The sequence below is a fragment of the Octopus sinensis genome, linkage group LG9, assembly GCF_006345805.1.
Source record: "Octopus sinensis linkage group LG9, ASM634580v1, whole genome shotgun sequence".
NCBI classification, from domain to species: domain Eukaryota; kingdom Metazoa; phylum Mollusca; class Cephalopoda; order Octopoda; family Octopodidae; genus Octopus; species Octopus sinensis.
Window position 1 is genome coordinate 10,906,060 of NC_043005.1, and position 20,506 is coordinate 10,926,565.

Sequence of the window (20,506 nt, forward strand, 5' to 3'; positions counted from 1 at the left end):
ACAATATCTATATTTCACCTAACAGGCAATAAAAAAAAAATCATGTTGTTTTGATTGTAGAATATTAAAATCACACACATTTTATATATATATATATATATATATATATAATATATATATATATATATATAATGTGTAATATACATAAGAAACATTATAGATATTGTAAAAACACTTGATGTATTTGAAAATCTAAATGTTAATGTAAAATTAAATCGAGTTAAAACTCTATCTAGTGTGTCTCACACACCAAGAATATGGAAACATAATGACCTGGTGTTAAGCAAAGCTATTTAAATGATCTTAAATTAAACTCATTAAATATTTTGTTGAAACATGATTTAGTTTAATAAAAACTAGGTTAAGAAAATAGATTGAACAATGGGTTGACTTTATTAGTCTACATTCTTCTATGAAATACTTGAAATGTCTTTTGTGATATCATACCAGCATGTTCTCATCTTGTACGTATATTTTCTTCTTCAAATGTGAGTAAAAATTACTTTGTAAAAAATGTTCCGCATCACAAAATCCATTCTCTACGGTAGATTACTTCCAAAGAATTCTGGGATAGCAAATGAGGGAAGACAAACATACTTTTTTTTTAGTCTATAGTTATCTTCATTCTTTTCCCTATTTTTCCTTTCTGTCATTTTAACTATTTTTGACACAGGTTCAGTATGCATTTACATTTTACTTGGAACAAAATGGTTTATGACAACTGACAAATAACATTTGGACAGTGACATGTGAAATATTTTATGTTCCTCTTATACTTTTTACCAAATATTGGATCATATCAATTTCTTCAGGATGGTGTAGGGAAAACCTCTTAAAAATTGCTCATACTGTAAAACAAGCTCTATAACAGTGCTTGCTATTTTCTATGTAGCTGCTAGTGATCAATCTGTGATCCAGTTTCAATTTCCTGTTGGAGTACATGCTCTTGCTTTAAGAAAAAGCATGGATGCTAGCTACTATCATCCAATTCTCTTCTCTGCTTAGGCATTTTTCTGCCTAACTAAACAAAGCTTGTGTATATTATATACTCATCTACGTGCTCCATTTAAAGTTTTATATTGTAGTTAGTAGTATAGAAAGTTATGGCAAATGTTACTGAAACCATTTGTCAGTACTTGTTTCCTTCCAGAAAGCATATTTAAAATAATTTAGTAACATTTCTGTCTTTAAACTTAATGGAAGAAAACTAAACTATATTTCTGTTTAGGCTGATGATGGTGGCATTTTGTTATCTTATTGCTCCTTTTGAAATATGGTCTACCTCTAAATAATTTGATTGATTTCAATAAATAAATAAATAAAATGAAAAGTCATTTTTTTTTGCTCATCTGTGAAACTCTTCTCAACTCTCATTAGAACTTCTGTGAAAAACTAAATTCTCTGTTGTCCAGAAGCTATTTCTGTAATTTTCTTCTAATCTCTTTATATATAAAGTAAAACCATTTCATGTATAGTTAGAAATCAGAGATAAAGATCACATCTTAAAGAAAAAAAAAAATTACAGTTTTGAGCTACATCAAAGATCTTGGAGTTTACAAAGCACTTTCTTTTCCTTCTGTATATTTCTGTTTTGCTGTGCACTGACCAGTATATGTTGCACCACTTGTATCTGTTCCATTTATAACCTCTGCATAATTTTTTGTTAATTTTTCTAGAATATGTATTCCACTCTATATTTCCCCCTACTCTTTTAATTATCCTTTATAAACTGTTGCTTTCTTACATTTAAACTTCAGTTATAAATCGGTATTTAATTAATCTTAGGGAAGATTTCTGGATGTTTATAAAGTTCTTCATATAAACACCAACTGATCGCTAGAACTTTGTAGAATATTCGATTCTTAGTTCAGTGGAACAAATATCAGTAGAAGATACTTAGATGAATTAGTTACTCTTTCTCTTTTACTCTTTTACTTGTTTCAGTCATTTGACTGCGGCCATGCTGGAGCACCGCCTTTAATCGAGCAACTCGACCCCGGGACTTATTTTTTGTAAGCCCAGTACTTATTCTATCGGTCTCTTTTGCCGAACCGCTAAGTAACAGGGCATAAACGCACCAGCATCGATTGTCAAGCAATTCTAGGGGGACAAACACACACGCATATATATATATATACATATATACAACGGGCTTCTTTCAGTTTCCGTCTACCAAATCCACTCGCAAGGCTTTGGTCAGCCTGAGGCTATAGTAGAAGACACTTGCCCAAGATGCCACGCAGTGGGACTGAACCCGGAACCATGTGGTTGGTAAACAAGCTACTTACCACACAGCCACTCCTGCGCCTATTTGCAAGTTTTGTTATCAAATGAATGTGCGTAGGAATGTATTAGTGTATGTAATTGTCTCATCGGTTAAAGCTAAGGACAATGTTCCAGCTTTAGGTATTAAATGTGAGGTTTATGATGAAGTACCATGGCTTGAACATGTAACTGTTATTTGCCTTCACTATGAACTTGTTTAGTAGACTAGTAAGTATACAATTACCAAAACCCTATTAAAAATGCTAGTGGTTACACTATCATCTACTCAAGAGGAACATTCAAATATGTTGAGCCAATTTGGTGGTACTACCTGCTTAGAAAAAGCAGCTAAATCTTCAATCTCGTCTTATCATCTTGAAGATAGGTAGGACATTTAACCCTTTTGATACCAACCTGGCTGAAACTGCCTCTGGCTCTGTATTACAAATGTCTTGTTTTCATAAGTTCTGAATTAAAATCTTCCACCAAACCTTAGTCACAATTTATGTTCCTAACACTAGCTGAATGGTAACTAAGTTATTTTACTAAATTCTTTGTTATATTTAAAGTAATTGAAAGAAACACAGAGCATCTCAAAATAAATACAGTAATGAAAGGGTTAAGGTAATCTAATTCCAAATAAATTTATACCTGAAAATAATATAGGGTAGCTCAGGTCGGAACACTATCGATCATAGGTTTGCATGATGAAAGCTGACTTTCAAAATGAGAAGCAAGTTTATTTAATTCTAATTTACATTCCAGTCTAGTTGAGAGGTATAATACTTAGATAGGATATGTATTTGAAAACGCTCATGCGTAGAATATTTTTGGTAATCTCAACCGCTCTGTGTGTGTGCATGAATTTTAAAATAAAAACCATGCAGTTTTCTATTGATTTTTACTTACCTTACACATTTAGTTCCAATAACAACATACTCTATAAATTGTTACCTGCTAGCTAGAATTTATTCTAAGAACTGATATATTGTTATATAAATTATTGCCAATATTAATTTTTAAGTTTTAATTATTACATGCTAATTAGCCATGAGGTTAATTACAGTTCTATTTCATTATCTTTTGTATATCTTTCTGACTTTTAAACAGATGTTACTAATTTTATTAATAATTATATTGTAGCAGCAATGTCAGCTTCTTGAACATTTTTTTGTTTAACTTCTAATCATAAACAGTCAGTTAAAAAGAAATTCTTTAGATATAGGGGTATAGTTGTGTGTGTGCGTGTGTGTGTCTGTGTACATATAAACACTGGCTGGTGATACTTCAAAGTCTCTGTCAGTAAAATTACGATATGTGTATATAATATGTATACATCATATATATTAATGTGTTCATGTGTGTTAGCTTAATATTTGTTTTAATATTTCTGAGCACTGATCTGATATCTTGAACAAGGCTCAATTCTATTCTAGTCCTAGTCTTATCTTTTGATATACAGTTTAGGAGTTTCTTGCTTTGCAGCGATAACTTGTAGGAAATGTAATTGTTGATTCTAGTGTTGTCCTTGCAAGTCAAGTGTCTGCATGTCAAGAGATTAGAAGATAATTTTGCTGACTTAGTTACTTTGTAGTTCCAGCAACTTCTCTGTTTTCTGTTTTGTCTACAACCAATAAGAATGGTTGCCAGATCTAGTTTTCAAGTTTGCTTCAGCATGTACGCATTCAGTATATTCTGAATTTCTAGCAGATGGTTAGCAATTCCTTCTTTCAATGATGGATCAGTTTGCAACTGTTCTCTGTTCCTCTCCCAAGAAACACAGAGAAATTTCTTTTTTAGTTTGGCATTTCCAAAGCGAGACTTTTCTCTTAAATACTTCAACTCAGTCCAGACACTTTAACCTGTTTATATCAAATCATTGTGAGGCGAGGTTGGGTTCATTTAAACGGATGAGTATATTGTTGAGTAATGAGTATATACATTTGTATGTTGTCTGTTTGATAAGTAGACAATGTACAAAATGAGCTCACAGTTCTCAAACCTTGCTTCCAAATTCTTTCCTTATTTTAAGAGGAAAATGCCAATTTCCTCAGATACAATAACAACTAGCTTTGTAAAAGCTAGCACATTGTAATATGGAAAATTATAACTTAGCATTCACTTAATCACTCAATCTTATGGCTAAGATTTGCTTCAAATATCCATGACTTGATATTTAAGCAGTAAAGTCACCATAACAATTGTATGTTGATGAAGTATGCAGTTGTAAGCTTTTATGTAAAGTACTCTTCTCTTTCACTCGTACTGCAAAACTAGTATTGTGTCCCATCATTACTGCTGCACCATCAATACACACAGATTCCAACACATTCCACTCTTGATAATTGCATTAAAAAAGAAGTATTATGAAGCAGATGGAAAACATCAAGACCTTTGGTAGTTGGTTGCACTTGTTCCCAAAACAAAAGTTTATCCTACAAGGTATAATTCTGTATATATATAGCAAATGTATACAATCAATTCACTCACTTATGAGATATCTGTTGAGTCACCCATTTGAATACTGATGGGATATGGGGGTCATTTCATTTCATTAGTCACTTGGGCAAAGACAATCCTTCCAGTGACTCAGATTTAGTGACATTATCATTGAGTAGAATGTGTTGGATATTCTTGGCTGCTCTATGTCCAACGACAAGTTCTGCTTCATTCAGGGAGTATAATTTAACAGTCTTTTCTGGTGCATAGAACAACTATTTTTTTAATGCAAATATTTGTCACTTTAAACAGGACTGCTAAATTAGTTTTCAGGAAATGCAAAATGCAAGATGAGGAAGAGTTCCCTTTTTTTATTGTATCAGACATTTTGGGAAGTTTTTCAATCTTGCAGGTCTTAAATTTGAATAACTCTTTATGAAGTTGCAAAACATATTTGGTACTTGATTATTGCAGCCAAAGTTGTCTTTGATAGATGTGAATCCATACTCAACTGTTGCTGTGTTTCTTGACTTTGACAGCACACACAGACAGTGAATCGGATTACTGTTAAAATCAAAATTTCTAGCACTACCCATTATGCAAAACAAACAAATAATTTTCTATCTATGAGAGTAGGTCCATTGGTTATTCTCAGCTAAGGATATAAACTATAAAAGGCTGGAGTTTAATAGAGAATGTGATGAAAATCAGGATAGGTGAATAGGGAACAACCCAACCAAGCTACATAGGTGCATGCTCAGAGGTAGGCTAAGAAAAATACAATTACATGCAAGTTGTGATGTAGAAGAGCAGTGACAACAGTGTTATGATATTAGCAAAGAGTGTGAGTTGTGAAAAAGTAAATAAAAAAAACAAAACAAGCTGTGGGCAAATTAGGTCATCTACTCCCCATCATAATAAAATGTAATGGGACCATTTCCAGCACCTCACCAATGAATTTTAGCACCCCAAATTGTGAAACACTGCTCTACGTGTCCATTCAACCTGCTAGAAATAGATGTGAATCTTCCTCAGGTCACACCCTATCATCTTAAAAAAGAAAAGATAATGTAAACCTAGACACACTATTTTTTTCTTTCTATTGCCTATTTCTTTACTACCCACAAGGGGCTACACACAGAAGGGACAGACAAACGGATTATGTTGATTATATCGACCCCAGTGCATAACTGGTACTTATTTAATCGACCCCGAAAGGATGAAAGGCAAAGTCAACCTCGGCGGAATTTGAACTCAGAACGTAACAGCAGACGAAATACGGTTACGCATTTCGCCCGGCGTGCATACGTTTCTGCCAGCTCGCCGCCTTATTTTTCTATTGCCTTCTACAATTAGACTGCAGCCATGCTGAATCAGCATCAGTTTTAATTGATCTACTATTCCCAGTATTCATTTCATTCAGACCGCATTTTATTTTATTGGTGTCTATATCAAACTGCTAAGCTGCAACACCAATTTCATTTTGACTTGTGGCAGCCGTGGTACAGCCACACATGTCTATGACTGGTTTCTCTACAGTTTCTGCTAAGCAAATTTCACTTACAGGATACTGCTTAAGTTCAGGCTATAGTAAGACACTTGCCTAAGATACTGTGCTGTGAGATTGAATCCATAACCATGTAATTATGAAACTATCTTCTTAGCTATGCAAGCCATGACTGTGTCTGTGCCCTGACCTTTTGTCTTTAACAGAAGAATTGGACAATCAGTGTTACAACACTTTTGTTCATAGGACTCCGTAAGCGGAGATAATTTAGGGTTAAACTTTAGTTGATTTATGCATAGGTAGTAAATCATTTCATGTAGACATTTGCACAATCATGTTCACACCTGGGGAGAGGACTAGAAATTATAGGATGTTGAGAGGGCCTGTATGTGGTTATTTGACTTACTAGAAATAGCAGTCTAGGACTCATTACATAGCTTATATGTAATCCATTACTTAACAGCACTATTTTCACTACGTGCTCCTCATGTGCCTTTAAGAGAGTTCAGTCTATTACCAACATCCATACAAAATCCCTATAGAGGCTTTGCTCTCCACTCCTGCTTCTTTTACTTAACATGCATATATTCTGGCTGGGCACCAACCTCTATGTTTCTCCCTTATTTAGAAGAGCCTAAGTTATGACTGCTTTCTTTGCTCCTCCTCCTCTCAAATCCCACCTTTTCATAAATGTATTTCTAATGAAACAAATTTTTTTCTCTTTTAATGGTTTCAACCATTGGACTTCTATCATACTGGGGCACTACTTTCAAGAATTTCAGTTGATTATGTCAGCCCTAGTGCTAATTTCACTATTATTTTATTTCATAAATCTCTGTTTGTTGAATTGTGGGGAAAAATAAAAACATTCTTTTGACAGTTGTTTAAACATAAATTGAAATAGATACACACGCAAACACAACAAATATCTACTATTTCCATATATATCATATTCCACTCACAAGATATTGGACAATTCCCAGGCTGCAGTGGAAGATACTTGCTGAAGTGTCTCTCAGGGGGATCAAAGATTCAGTAAAATAACTAACTTTTAATATTAAGATAGTGTAAGGCAGTGAGGTGGCAGAATTGTTAGCACACCTGGGAAAATGCTTGGCAGCATTTTGTCCATCTTTATATTCTGAGTTCAGATTCTGCCATGGTCAGCTTGCCTCATTCCCTGAAATTGCTGGTCTTATGCCAAAATTTGTAACGAATATGAAGACTGTGTTACAATATTGACTACCACCAGACCAAATCAGTAAAAAAAATACAGTGAAGACTTCTCTGAGTATGTGTGTACATGTGTATGCAAGAGAATGATTATAACAATAACTTGGTTGCTAATGTAACACAGTGTGTGCTTGTGTTGGAAAATATAACCATATGAATTCTTAAAATTTTCTGAGAAATGGAGCTATCTCCAGTCTGTGATCAAACACACTGATGTTGAATAAACTGACAGTAAACCATTGAGTTTATATCATTAAATAATTGTTCTGTTGTTATGGGAGAGTTTATATCTATTCGTATTCTTTGATAAGATATTGAAAATAACGGCTATAAATGATATTACACTGTAACTGATTCTGATGGATATTTAATAAGCTCTATTAAAAATATCTATATGTTAGTATGTCAATTTTTTCAACTTTAAATTTTGTGTAAAACTGTATAATTGAGTATAAAGGAGACATTAGTTTATGCTTGAGTTTTAACAGTCATTCAGTTTGTTTGCATACCAGTGTATATAGGTGTGTTTATATGAATGTATATATGTATACATTCAAGGTGATGAGCTGGTAGAAACATTAGCACGCTGGGCGAAATGTTTAGCGGTATTTCGTCTGTCGTTACGTTGTGGGTTCAAATTCCACCGAGGTCGACTTTGCCTTTCATCCTTTCGGGGTCGATTAATTAAGTACCAGTTACGCACTGGGGTCGATGTAATCGACTTAATACCTATGTCTGTCCTTGTTTGTCCCCTCTATGTTTAGCCCCTTGTGGGTAATAAAGAAATAGGTATAGATAGAAATAGAAATACATATCTGTGCGTATGCATGGGTGTGTGACTGTGTATAGATAGATTGATTGGTTTAAACACACGCAGACCAGTGTGGTTATATTCACACTGAATGCTTTTCTTATTAGTACTAATAATTAGCATTTACTTTTTACAGTAGTTCTATAGCAGCTCTGTATAAAAGGAAAACAGTACAAATGCAAGAATAATAATACTTTAATCAATAAAATACTCAATATGAATTTGCCATAATGCAATATCAGTTTCACAAGACTTTTGATTGCACATCAGGTTTCATACTAAACGTATATACAATGAAGAATAAATTAATTTAATATTCTAATTAAAAAACAAAGTGAAGCCTTTATTAAGTTGCTAGACTTATGGGATAATTTTTCTCTAATTCCTGCATGTTTCCTTACCATGGTGTTGGTTTCTAGCTGCCTTTTAACTTTCATTTAATCAAAATTATATTGAAATGATGTATTGTTTTTCATGGGTGTAAACAACAGTTATTTAAAGCGGGACATTTTACAATTATTTTAAATGCATGGAGGCTTTCTTTTTTCTTAACTTTATTTATTATTTTTCTTTTTTTTTTTTTTTTCAATTTTTATGTAAGTATGGTTAGCTGTCTAACATGTTTTCTGTTTATTTTTTTCCAAATTGTTATTTTTTTTCCAGTGTATTATATTTATCTAAGCATGATATAAAAGATATCTGATATGCCTATCTTTTTAAATAAATACAGTCTGATAGTAGTTAAGATCCTTTGTGTTTTATCTTAGTTTTTGTAATGCTAAACAGTTCATGAATTCCTAGGAGTTAAGCATGTCATTTGTCCAATTTTTCTCATTGATGCATGTGCTACATTAGATCATGTATGCATACATATTTGACCATATATGACGTATCCTACGTTTTATCTTTTGTCATTACTATTAACAGTGATAATCTAGGAAAAAGAAAGATATAGAGATAGACTATTCTCTCCACTAACTACACTTAGCACATGTAACATGTTAGTAATCCACTAAATATACTGTCAGACTAACAGCAAGGATCTTACCCATCTTTACACTCTAGTTCCTGGAGAACCACGGAAAATACGAGCTGAACCCATCAATTCTACTGCTGTGTTTATTGAATGGAAACATCCTTCCTCCAAAAATAGAAATGGTATAATACGGGGTTATCAAATACAGTATGTCGAAGTAGATGACCATGATCAACAATCAGGTGACCTCCGCATGACCGATACCACTGATGGCGATAAAACTGAGTATGTGATTACCAATTTAGAGCCGGATACTAGGTACCAGTTTACTGTTGCGGCATATACTCGAAAAGGAGATGGAATACGAAGCAGAGCAAAAATAGTGGAAACCAAAGGCGCAGGTAACCTTGATTTTTTCCCCCCTTTTTTTCCTTTTTTTTTTTTGGTGTTTTTTTTTTTGGTAAATTTAATCTAAATCTTTTTTTTACTTCCACTTTTAGCTTTTTATAAGGCATTTAAATAAATCAAATCAATGACTGGTTTCTGTTGTGATGTAAAAGATCATCACATTCACAAAGGATTGAATTCAGTTGTGTACAGCCTTCCTTTCCTATTAGGAAAGCAATAATTAAAAAGTCAGCAGCTTTTAATCAAATCCTTCAAAACTGAACACAGTTGAACAGGAATCAGAGTTTCACAATTTGCTTGTTTCTGTGAGAACGGTAACCAAAATAGCCACACGTTCCCTCCACCACCCATACACATGCACTTTCTTCCCTAACTTCTTCATATCTGTCTTTCTCATTTCATTCAATTCTATGTTGTATGCTTTGCTGAATGAATATATTATTATTTGCTTCTAGTCTTCTGATTGTAACTTTGGTGTGTGTTATTTTTCTGTACTCAGTTTAATTTGCATTGTCACATAAAATTTTTACTTTCTGTAGAAATCTTTGTGTAGGTTGTGTGTGTGTTATTTTTTATTATTATTATTATTTTTAGGAAGCATTTCTTATTTATGTTGAATTTTTCATTTTGTGATTTAAAGTTTGTATGTTTTTTTTTCCCTTAGCAGTTTTCCCAGCCTTAATATATGAATTGGAAATTTAATACTGGCATTGTTTACTCAAAAACAATTGCTATAGCTTTTAGTGTTTAGATTATTCCAGTTCTTCTAAACACAATCTCTTATGCTAAGCATCTTTGTGAGTTTGTCTGTGAGATCAGTCTTCATGTACTCATATACTATGATTTTATTCCTAACTTCCCACGTTACAGAAATTTATTTTGAATCTTCTCAAATTGCATATCAGTGAAATAGGGAATATTTGTTTAACAAAACAACCACTAGAAGAGTATTTTCAAATTTAAAGAAACAAAAAATCAGTATTGGATACTTTCATATAGAAGCTAGATAATTTTGCATGTCAACATTTGATAATAGTATTTATAATAAACATATAAAAACACAAAATCCTAGGAAATTGTTGGTTGTCTGCATCAGCAAAAATTATTCAGTGAGGTTTATAGATATAAGTTTGAATGACATAAGAAGCAGCAGATATTAACAGTGTGAGGCTGACCCTTCATCTAAGAAAAAAAATTTTTTTTATTATATATACAGTGTATACCCATATACTACTTAACTCAGGTGCTATACCTCTTTGAGCTTTCAATACAAATTTTGAAATATTTCTGTCTTAAGCAATTTAGAAACCCATCTGCTTTATCATCAGTTTGTTCAGGAAAATGCATTTTATGTGTTTCCAAGGATATGCAGCAAATCACTAATATATCTCAATTTTTCCAAACTTCTTATAAATTATTTTCTTCAAATCTAAAATTTTCTGAAATACATTAAATTAATTCATTTTAGTTATAGCAACAGATGGCTAGTGTTATAGCTACTCCATTATATCTTGTTTCATTATATCAAAATGATTAACTGGGATGTACATACCATTATTTACATTTACACACGCTTATGTGTGTGCATGCAGGTGCGCATGCACATACACACACACACACACACACATCTCAAAACTAATTAGACTCCCCTCATTATATCATTCTATTTGTGCAGACACTACCTGGTGTTTTGGACTTATTACTGCATTACTATTATTCATTTCAGATTACAGTATATATTAATTGTTTATAGCAATTAACCATGCTGTGAACATCTGAAGCAAATGAGTTTCTGGTTTTCAAAGGTTATATTATGGGTCAATCTGAGGCTGAGTTTAATCAGCGTTCAATAAAACAGAACCTTGCGATTCCTTTTGCCACAGTCAACAGAGTGATTAAGCAATTCACCAGCAAAGGGAAAAAAAATCAACCATGTCCTCCTCAGGTGGGCTTGGACCCTCTGACAGGTATCTTTGAGCTGTCAGGTGAACTGTTGGAAAGAATCCCCTTTGTAAGGCAGCTGATGTTACAGAGTAACTCCAAATGAGTCAAAGTACTTCTGTGAGGTATTTCCATCAACTTGGTTACTGTAGTAGAACAGCTAGAAGGAAACCTCTTCTCCAATCCTCAAATATCCAAAGAGAAAGAAGAAAGAATCTTTCAAAATGGTGCCTGTTCCTTTCTGAGAGATGTCTGTATGTGTATGTGTGTATTCTTCTCTATAATTCTGTTTTGTCACTGGAGGTCTGATAAAAGTCCATAAGAACTCAATATTCTTATAATTACCTGTTTCCACAAGTACCAACCTGGAAGCTGTGTGATATTACAGTAATTGTCTTGTCTGCGACAAAAGTTCAAGGCTATAAGTTAAGAATAAATGACAGAAACATTAATTTGGTAATTAAATTCATCAGTTTGCAGCTGTTGCCACTCAAAGAATAAGCAGCACTATGTAAAGAGCACGGCACTGTACTCCTTCAACTTCTTCAGAGCTGAAGTTAATTTTTTTTTAGTACGGAAAGATCTTATTTATTTTAATGTATGTGTGTGTGTGGGTACATGTGCACTCACTCTTATACTTGAGCTAATATAAGTATATCTATGTATGTAACCGAAACTCTGCTATACTTTTCCCTTACTAACTCACACTCTCCCTAAATATTTCATGTTGCCTTTTACATCATCTCTCTGAAGTAATGAAACACAACTAACTCGTACCACACACCATCTCTTCAACTGACACACACACACACACACTCTCTCTCTCTCTCTCTCTCTCCCTCTTGAAATATATGTGTGTTTGTGTGTGTATATATATATATATATATATATATATATATATATATATACATATGGAGGCGCAATGGCCTAGTGGTTAGGGCAGCGGACTTGCGGTCGTAGGATCGCGGTTTCGATTCCCAGACCGGGCGTTGTGTGTGTTTATTGAGCGAAAACACCTAAAAGCTCCACGAGGCTCCGGCAGGAGGTGGTGATCCCTGTTGTACTCCTTCACCACTCTTTCTCTCACTCTTTCTTCAGTTGGCCTGCTCGCTTAGCCAGCGGGGTGGCGTCATTCGAAGGCTAAAACAATGCGAACGCATTGTGACAACATCTGATGGTCTGGTCGGTCACGTGATATATACATACATACATACTGAACTTTCAACTGCAAACATTTAATATGTAAATTATAATCATTAGTTTTATCTTATAATTATCAGTATAATATATTTTTCTTGAATATTATTAATATAAAATTGTAAACAAAAATAGCCACATACTGTGTGTTTTCAGGTTATTACTAGTGATATTTTCTCTTTTTCCAAAGCTAAAGAGTTTGTCAAAACTTCATGGAAAGATATATTAATATAGTCACATTTCATTATATTTTGTTTGTCTTCCAGAATGATCCAATTAAGAATCTTCAGTAACACCTGACAGTAATTAACATGCTGATTAATTGCTTCATCTCTGTTACAACTTCCTAACTTACCAATTCAGATTGTCTTATTTTTCTTTTCTCCTTTTTATCCTTACTATTTTCCTTTTTTTTCTCTCTTATCTTCTTTTTTTAAGTTTTTTTTTTTCACTCAACATTTTTCTTACAAATTGCTAATATAATGTTATTCATTTATCATTTTGTTCATCAATGTCCAGACCTTTGACTTTTAACCATTATTTTCCTTCGATTTTGCAGTATTTGTCTTTATTCTACTGATATTGATGTATGCCCATCTGTTAGTCTGTTATTTCCCGTCTACATCTATGTATTTGCTAATACATGGTAAATTCATCTTCACCCTCTCAACCTTTCTTTGTTTCCTCCACCTCTCTCCCCCATCTTTCTTTCCCTCCCACAACATACATGGATTGACATTTATATTCATTTGTTTGTTCGTGTAACATCCATTTTTCCATGCTAGTTTGGGTTTAGATGGAGATTTGTTGGAGGCAGGATTTTGTGGCTGTAGACTCTTCCTCTTGCCTTCCTTTGGTTTTTTCTTTTATTGGGGAATATCTTTACTCCACAGGTCTTTGAAAATGCAGAGTGACTTATAATGTCAACAAGGAATGTGAACACCAGCAGCAACTGGTGTAGAATATATAGGCATTGATGCACACATATTTTTATACGATGGTCTCCTGTGCAGTTTCCATCTACCACAAGTGTTTGGTCAGCCGGACCCTAAACCACATGGTTGCAAAGGGAGTACCTTAACCACCCCTATAGCTGTGCTTGTGCCTAATGTATTGAACATTATACATTTCATCCTTTGAATAGTGCTCCAGTCATGACCATCAAACTTAGTCTTTTGACAGACTTAACAAAATGCTATAAGGTCCTGGGTCTAAATGCAATATCCTATTTTTACAGTCCCTGTGTCACATGATACCAGTATTATAATTAGTGTTTATTTGAGATGTATTTCAAAACAACTGCTCTTCTTTTGTCTCTTTATCTGTTCCTTGTTGCATATTTTCACATAATCTCCTATTTTCATGTTCAGTCTTACCTGCCAGTCTTACACATTCATCATTATCATTTAACATCTGTTTTCCATGCTGGCATGTATTTCCATGTGTATATGAGTGTGTGTATGAATGTATATCTATATCATATATATATACAGGCGTAGGAGTGGCTGTGTGGTAAGTAGCTTGCTAACCAACCACATGGTTCCGGGTTCAGTCCCACTGCGTGGCATCTTGGGCAAGTGTCTTCTGCTATAGCCCCGGGCCGACCAATGCCTTGTGAGTGGATTTGGTAGACGGAAACTGAAAGAAGCCTGTCGTATATATGTATATGTATGTATATATGTGTGTGTGTGTGTGTTTGTCCCCGTAGCATTGCTTGACAACCGATGCTGGTGTGTTTACGTCCCCGTCACTTAGCGGTTCGGCAAAAGAGACCGATAGAATAAGTACTGGGCTTACAAAGAATAAGTCCCGGGGTCGATTTGCTCGACTAAAAAGGCGGTGCTCCAGCATGGCTGCAGTCAAATGACTGAAACAAGTAAAAGAGAAAAAAAAAAGGGAAAGAGAAATATATATATATATATATATATATATATCATCTTCATCATCATCATCGTTTAACGTCCGCTTTCCATGCTAGCATGGGTTGGACAGTTCAACTGGGGTCTGAGAAGCCAGAAGGCTGCATCAGGCCCAATCTGATCTGGCAGTGTTTCTATGGCTGGATGCCCTTCCTAACGCCAACCACTCCGTGAGTGTAGTGGGTGCTTTTTACGTGCCACCAGCACGGAGGCCAGTCGGGGCGGTGTTGGCAAACGGCCACGTTTGGATGGCTATCTTACGTGCCACTGGCACTGGTATCACAACTACAATTTCCATTGATTTTGATCGATTTCGATTTCTCTTGCCTCAACAGGTCTTCGCAAGTAGAGTTTTGTGTCCCAAGAAGGAAAGGTATGCATAAGTGGACTGGCTGCATATATATATATATATATAGAGAGAGAGAGAGAGAGAGAAAGAGATGGCACAGGTGTGGTTGTGTATTAAGAAGCTTGCTTCCCAACCACACGTTTCCATGTTCAGTCCCACTGCATGCTATCTTGGGCAAGTGTCTTCTACTGTAGCCTCGGGCCAACCAAAGCCATGTGAGTGAATTATTTGGTAGACGGAAACTGAAAGAAGTATAAGCCATGATAGCACAGAGACATGGAAAACAGATGTCAAGGGATAATGATGATTTCACACACACACACACACACACACACACACATATTTATCTTGCCATATAATTTGTTTCTCCACAGTGCCTACTCCGCCACGGAACTTAGAGATTGAACTCACTCAAGAAAATCCTCCCCAAGTTAAGGTGTCCTGGCAAAGGCCAAGGGAGGTATTTGGTACTTTACATGGTTTTAAAGTGACGTGGGGAAGAGTTGGTGAACGCTATGAGGAACATATTTTGCGTCCTGACACATACGTATTTCTGACGACTTTCCTAGGTAAGATAATTATTTCACACCTTTACCCCTTTTTTTTTTTTTGTAAACATCTTTATTCTCATCCTCATTGTTATAATCATCACCATTATGGTCATCATTATTAAAAGAATTTTAATTAATTTTGTAATATTTGTTGATATTTTTGAATGTGTGCATATGTTTGTGTAAGTGAGTAATCTGAGTATGTGTATGTACATATGTATTTGGTTATTTGTAGTATGTGTTTATGTAAATAATTTTGTATATCTGTGCAAGTGTGTACAAATTTTTATATACTGTCCAAAAGTTTACGATCACCTAAACTTATTTCGAACAATACCTAAAAAATGGAAATAAGTGAGTGATTCTGGTGAAATATTTTATTACTGTGTAATTACATTCATTGGATGATATAATTAACTCAGCAACTAAACAAAACTGAAAAATCTGAGAAAATCTCTAAATCTTAAATTCGTCGAAATATTTACCCTTGACTTGATCATTGCATAGCATACTCTGAGCATTCTTTTGAGCAATGAAAGCAAATATTCATTGGTAATATTTTGCCACTCCTCTTGTAAGAGTGTCCAGAATGTTTCTGCACTATTTGACTGTCATTTTTTGACCCTGGGGTCTTATTCATCCCACACAATTTCGATGGGATTGCAATTGGGGGATTGGGCTGGCCATTCCATTAGTCAACATATTTAATCCATTTTCAATTGTCAATAGTTTTTGCATAGCTTAGAAATATGTTTAGGATTGTTATTTTGCATCATCAGTACAAGATTATCACTGATCAACCTCATCCCAGATGGAATGGCATGATGTTGGAGGATACAGTCATACCTGTTTTGGTTCAGTATTCCTGTTACCTGATGAATACCCCCAACTCTATTGCCTGCAAAACACCTCCAGATCATCACACTTCCCCCACCATGCTTTTCAATTGGAACTGGACACTCAGGAGTCATCCAGTCACCAATTCTTCACCTTGCATAAACTGTATGCTGGGATCCAAAGATTTCAAACTTTCCTTCATCAGTCTAGAGGACTCATTTCCATTGATCAATGTTCCAAGTTTAGTGTTTTCAGGCCCATATGAGTTGCTTACATTTATTCACTGGTTGAAGCAATGTTTTTCTGGCAGTGAAATGGCCATTTAGACCAGCAGCAATGAACCTTCGCCTCACAGTTGTAGGAGACACATTAGCTTTGCTGGCTTCGCCTACTTCTGCAGTGATTTCATTTGCTGTCAGGTGTCTTTTTTGAGTGACTCTGATGAACCTATCCTGTGATTTAGAAGTCACTTTCAGATGACCTGACTGAGCTCTGTCGTTATTTTTATCCTGTTTTGTTCATCATCATTGTCGTTTTACATCCGCTTTCCATGCTGGCATGGGCTGGACAGTTTGACTGATAACTGGCAAGCCAGGAGGCTGCACCAGGCTCCAGTCTGATCTGGTAAGGTTTCTACAGCTGGATGCCCTTCCTAATGCCAACCACTCCAAGAGTGGTTGGCATGATATCTTACAGTGGCGGAGCAGACGGCAGTGTGAGGAAACTTCAACTTTTTTGGCTGTATCTTGGAAACAATAGCCTTTACTACATAATGGGACAATGCTTTGTCTCTTTTCAGGTGATAAATTACTGGTTTTGCCCATATTTAGGTTGATTTTTAGGAATTTCACAAATGTTACTTATTTTTAATCACACAGTCATTAATGATGTTATCTCAGCCAACAGCACATAAGGAGTGTAATTAATCAAAATGTATTGCAATGTTGCTAAACAGTGGACACTAAAATGCTTTTGACAACATTCCCAAATAGGCTTGCTCTATCAAGAAATATGATTATTTGCATATAAAACGTGTGTAAGTAGTGTTATTCTATATCGAATAAACCCCCAAACTTTATACAATATGTTATTCCCTATTTTTATATCAAAAAATTTATCTAAATTGATGACATTGAACTAAAATTTCCACTTTGAAACAAATTTTTGTAGGTGATCTTAAACTTTTGAATAGTAGTGTTTGTATATATTTTTATAATGTATTACATATCTCATTGGTTTTTTATTCTCATCTGTTTTACAGACAAGGGTGCCACCTATGAATTTCGTGTGGCTGCACGCAACCAGGTGGACTATGGCGAACGGGCTGTAGACACAATAAAAACTCCCGATGGAGGTAAGACTTCTGACATATATTTCCTTCTCATCTTGTCCTCTGTCTTCTTTGAAGTAGACATGGTTTGTATATAAAAATCATTTCAAAAGTCTGTTTACAGAGACTTTCAATTTGGAACTATAGTTAACTTCCAGAAATCTCTGACCTGGTAATGAAGTAAAGTCTATTTTCTCATCTTTCTTCTTGACTATTTGTGGGTCAGAATCATTAACCTGCTAGGCTTAGAATTGTTAGCATGGTGGGTGAAATGCTTAGCGGCATTTCATCTGTCTGCACGTTCTGAGTTCAAATTCCACCAAGGTCGACTTTGCTTTCCATCCTTTCAGGCTCAATTGATTAAGTACCAGTGAAACACTGGGGTCAATGTAATTGACTAGTCCCCTCCTCCAAAATTTCAGGCCTTGTGGCTTTAGGAGAAAGGATTATTATTCTTCAAAAGGCTTAACAGCATTTCGCCTGTCTTTACAGTCTGAGTTCAAATTCCACAGTTGTCAACTTCAGCTTTCATCCTTTTGGTGGTTGATAAAATAAGTTCCAGTTGAGCCCTGGAGTCAATGTAATTGACTAAACCCCTCTCCCTAACTTGAAGGCCTTGTGTCAAAATTTGAAACCATTATTATTATTATTATTATTATTATTATTATTAAGTGAACGATCTTAATATATCTGTTCCTTTATTACAGCTCCTGCCGGCGCTCCTCAAAACTTTACTGTTATTCCAGTGAGTGAGACTACTGTCCTCTTAACTTGGGACCAACCTGCTAAGAATTTACGTAACGGAGAAATTAAAATGTATCAAATCAACTTTCATAAACAATCTGACTCAATAAATGTGGAAGATTTAAATGTCACTGACACCTCACTTGACATATCTGGTTTAGATATGAACACCGACTATGTCTTCCTAATCAGGGGCTACACCAGCAAAGGACCAGGACCATGGAGTAATAAACAAATTGCTCACACATTTGGACACAGTAAGTAGTTTTAAAAGATTTATTTTGTGAGTGAAATTCAGTAAACAAAATTTAAAGCAGATTATACTCATTATTAAGTAGACCAGCTTTTTCATAACAATACTGTATTGAACAGACTAAAGATTACATTAGTACTCAGCCACTCATACTATAACACAATGAACTGAGAGTTTCATTGATCAACTGATTGGAACAACCATTGTCAAAATTGAGATCATCATATGGTCTACTCTAAAAATCTAGGAAATTGTGTGTTTTCACTAATCAGCAGCAGCAGCAGTAGCATCAATCTTTTAAAATCTATATTGATGGTGGTATTGGTTGGAAATTAGATTAAAAAAAAAAAAAAGAGAGAGAGAAAAAAATGAACTTGCCATGATTCAAACTTGTTATAATCTGATGTGTAGCCAGATACAATATCATCTATAGAATTACAAGTTCTATTGTGTCAGTCTGGACCAGATAAGTTTCACCTTTCAAACATCAAAGCCTGGTAATTTTATTGAATTCTCCTTGCCAGGAATTTTATTAGATTTTATTTTAGAATCACAATTAATGTAGGTGTAGGAGTGGCTGTGTGGTAAGTAGCTTTCTTACGAACCACATGGTTCCGGGTTCAGTCCGACTGCGTGGCACCTTGGGTAAGTGTCTTCTACTATAGCCTCGGACCGACCAAAGCCGTGTGAGTGGATTTGATAGATGGAAGCTGAAAGAAGCCTGTCGTATATATATATATATATATATATATATATATATATGTACGTGCGTGTTTGTGTGTCTGTGTTTGTCACCCCAACATCGCTTGACAACCGATGCTGGTGTGTTTACGTCCCTGTAACTTAGCGGTTCGGCAAAAAAAAGTGACCGATAAAATAAGTACTAGGCTTACAAAGAATAAGTCCTGGGGTCGATTTGCTCGACTAAAGGCGGTGCTCCAGCATGGCCACAGTCACATGACTGAAACAAGTAAAAGAGTAAACGAGAGAGTAAAGAGTAATGTATTATTGATTTAAGTACTTGATAAAATTTATTTGTTTAAGGACTGTGAGGTAATTTACGAGGTGGTATCAAAAGGTTCCTGGACCAGATTTTGTTAATAAAAAATAACTCATTTACCTTAGTTTTAACATCATCTCCTTCGAAATACTTACATTATGCAGTAATACACTAGTCCCAGCATTCCTGTCACTTTTGGAATCTGGCCTCGAAGTTGTATTCCATAAGCAAGTGAAGGACCTGTGATTCGCTCTGCATCTCGACAATGGGATTAAAACAGCAACCTTTGAGCTGCGTTTTCATCTTGGGGAAGAGATGGAAATACACAGGTGCTAAATCTGGTGAATAGGGTGGGTACGGAAGTGATACCATGTTATCTTTGGCAAGACACTCACAAATGAGGAGAGGTCAGTGACAGGGTGCTTTGTTGTTGTGAAGAATCCAATTCTTCACACTCCACAGATCTGATAATTTTCACAGAATGTCCCCCATCAAATGCTTCAAAATGTTGTTGGTTGTCCTCCAATGATCCTCATGCAAGGGTAGTAGGCTCATGACCAAAGAATTACTATAAATGCCATATGGAGAAGAAACAGGTGTATTAAAATTTCTTGAATTTATATTGACCTTGTCATACATCATTATCATCATCATCATTTAATGTCCATTGTCCATGCTGTCATGGGTTGGATGGTTTGACTGGGTTGGCACACTAGAAGGCTGCACCAGACTCCACTCTGATTCGG

At 35.0% G+C, this 20,506-nt stretch overlaps 1 protein-coding gene across 11 annotated transcripts in view; it reads left to right on the forward strand.

Moving 5' to 3' along the window:
* The window catches only part of LOC115215626 (tyrosine-protein phosphatase Lar), a 535,158-nt gene that overhangs the window by 481,986 nt on the left and 32,666 nt on the right, over positions 1 to 20,506 (forward strand). For 10 of the 11 annotated variants that reach the window (XM_036505764.1, XM_036505770.1, XM_036505766.1 and 7 more), the window contains 4 exons: positions 9,321 to 9,632; positions 15,420 to 15,614; positions 17,695 to 17,787; positions 18,471 to 18,764. In XM_036505764.1, coding sequence (XP_036361657.1) covers positions 9,321 to 9,632; positions 15,420 to 15,614; positions 17,695 to 17,787; positions 18,471 to 18,764 — 894 coding nt within the window. The remainder of the gene's footprint in view (positions 1 to 9,320; positions 9,633 to 15,419; positions 15,615 to 17,694; positions 17,788 to 18,470; positions 18,765 to 20,506) is intronic. The other variant, XM_036505773.1, reaches the window with a different exon arrangement.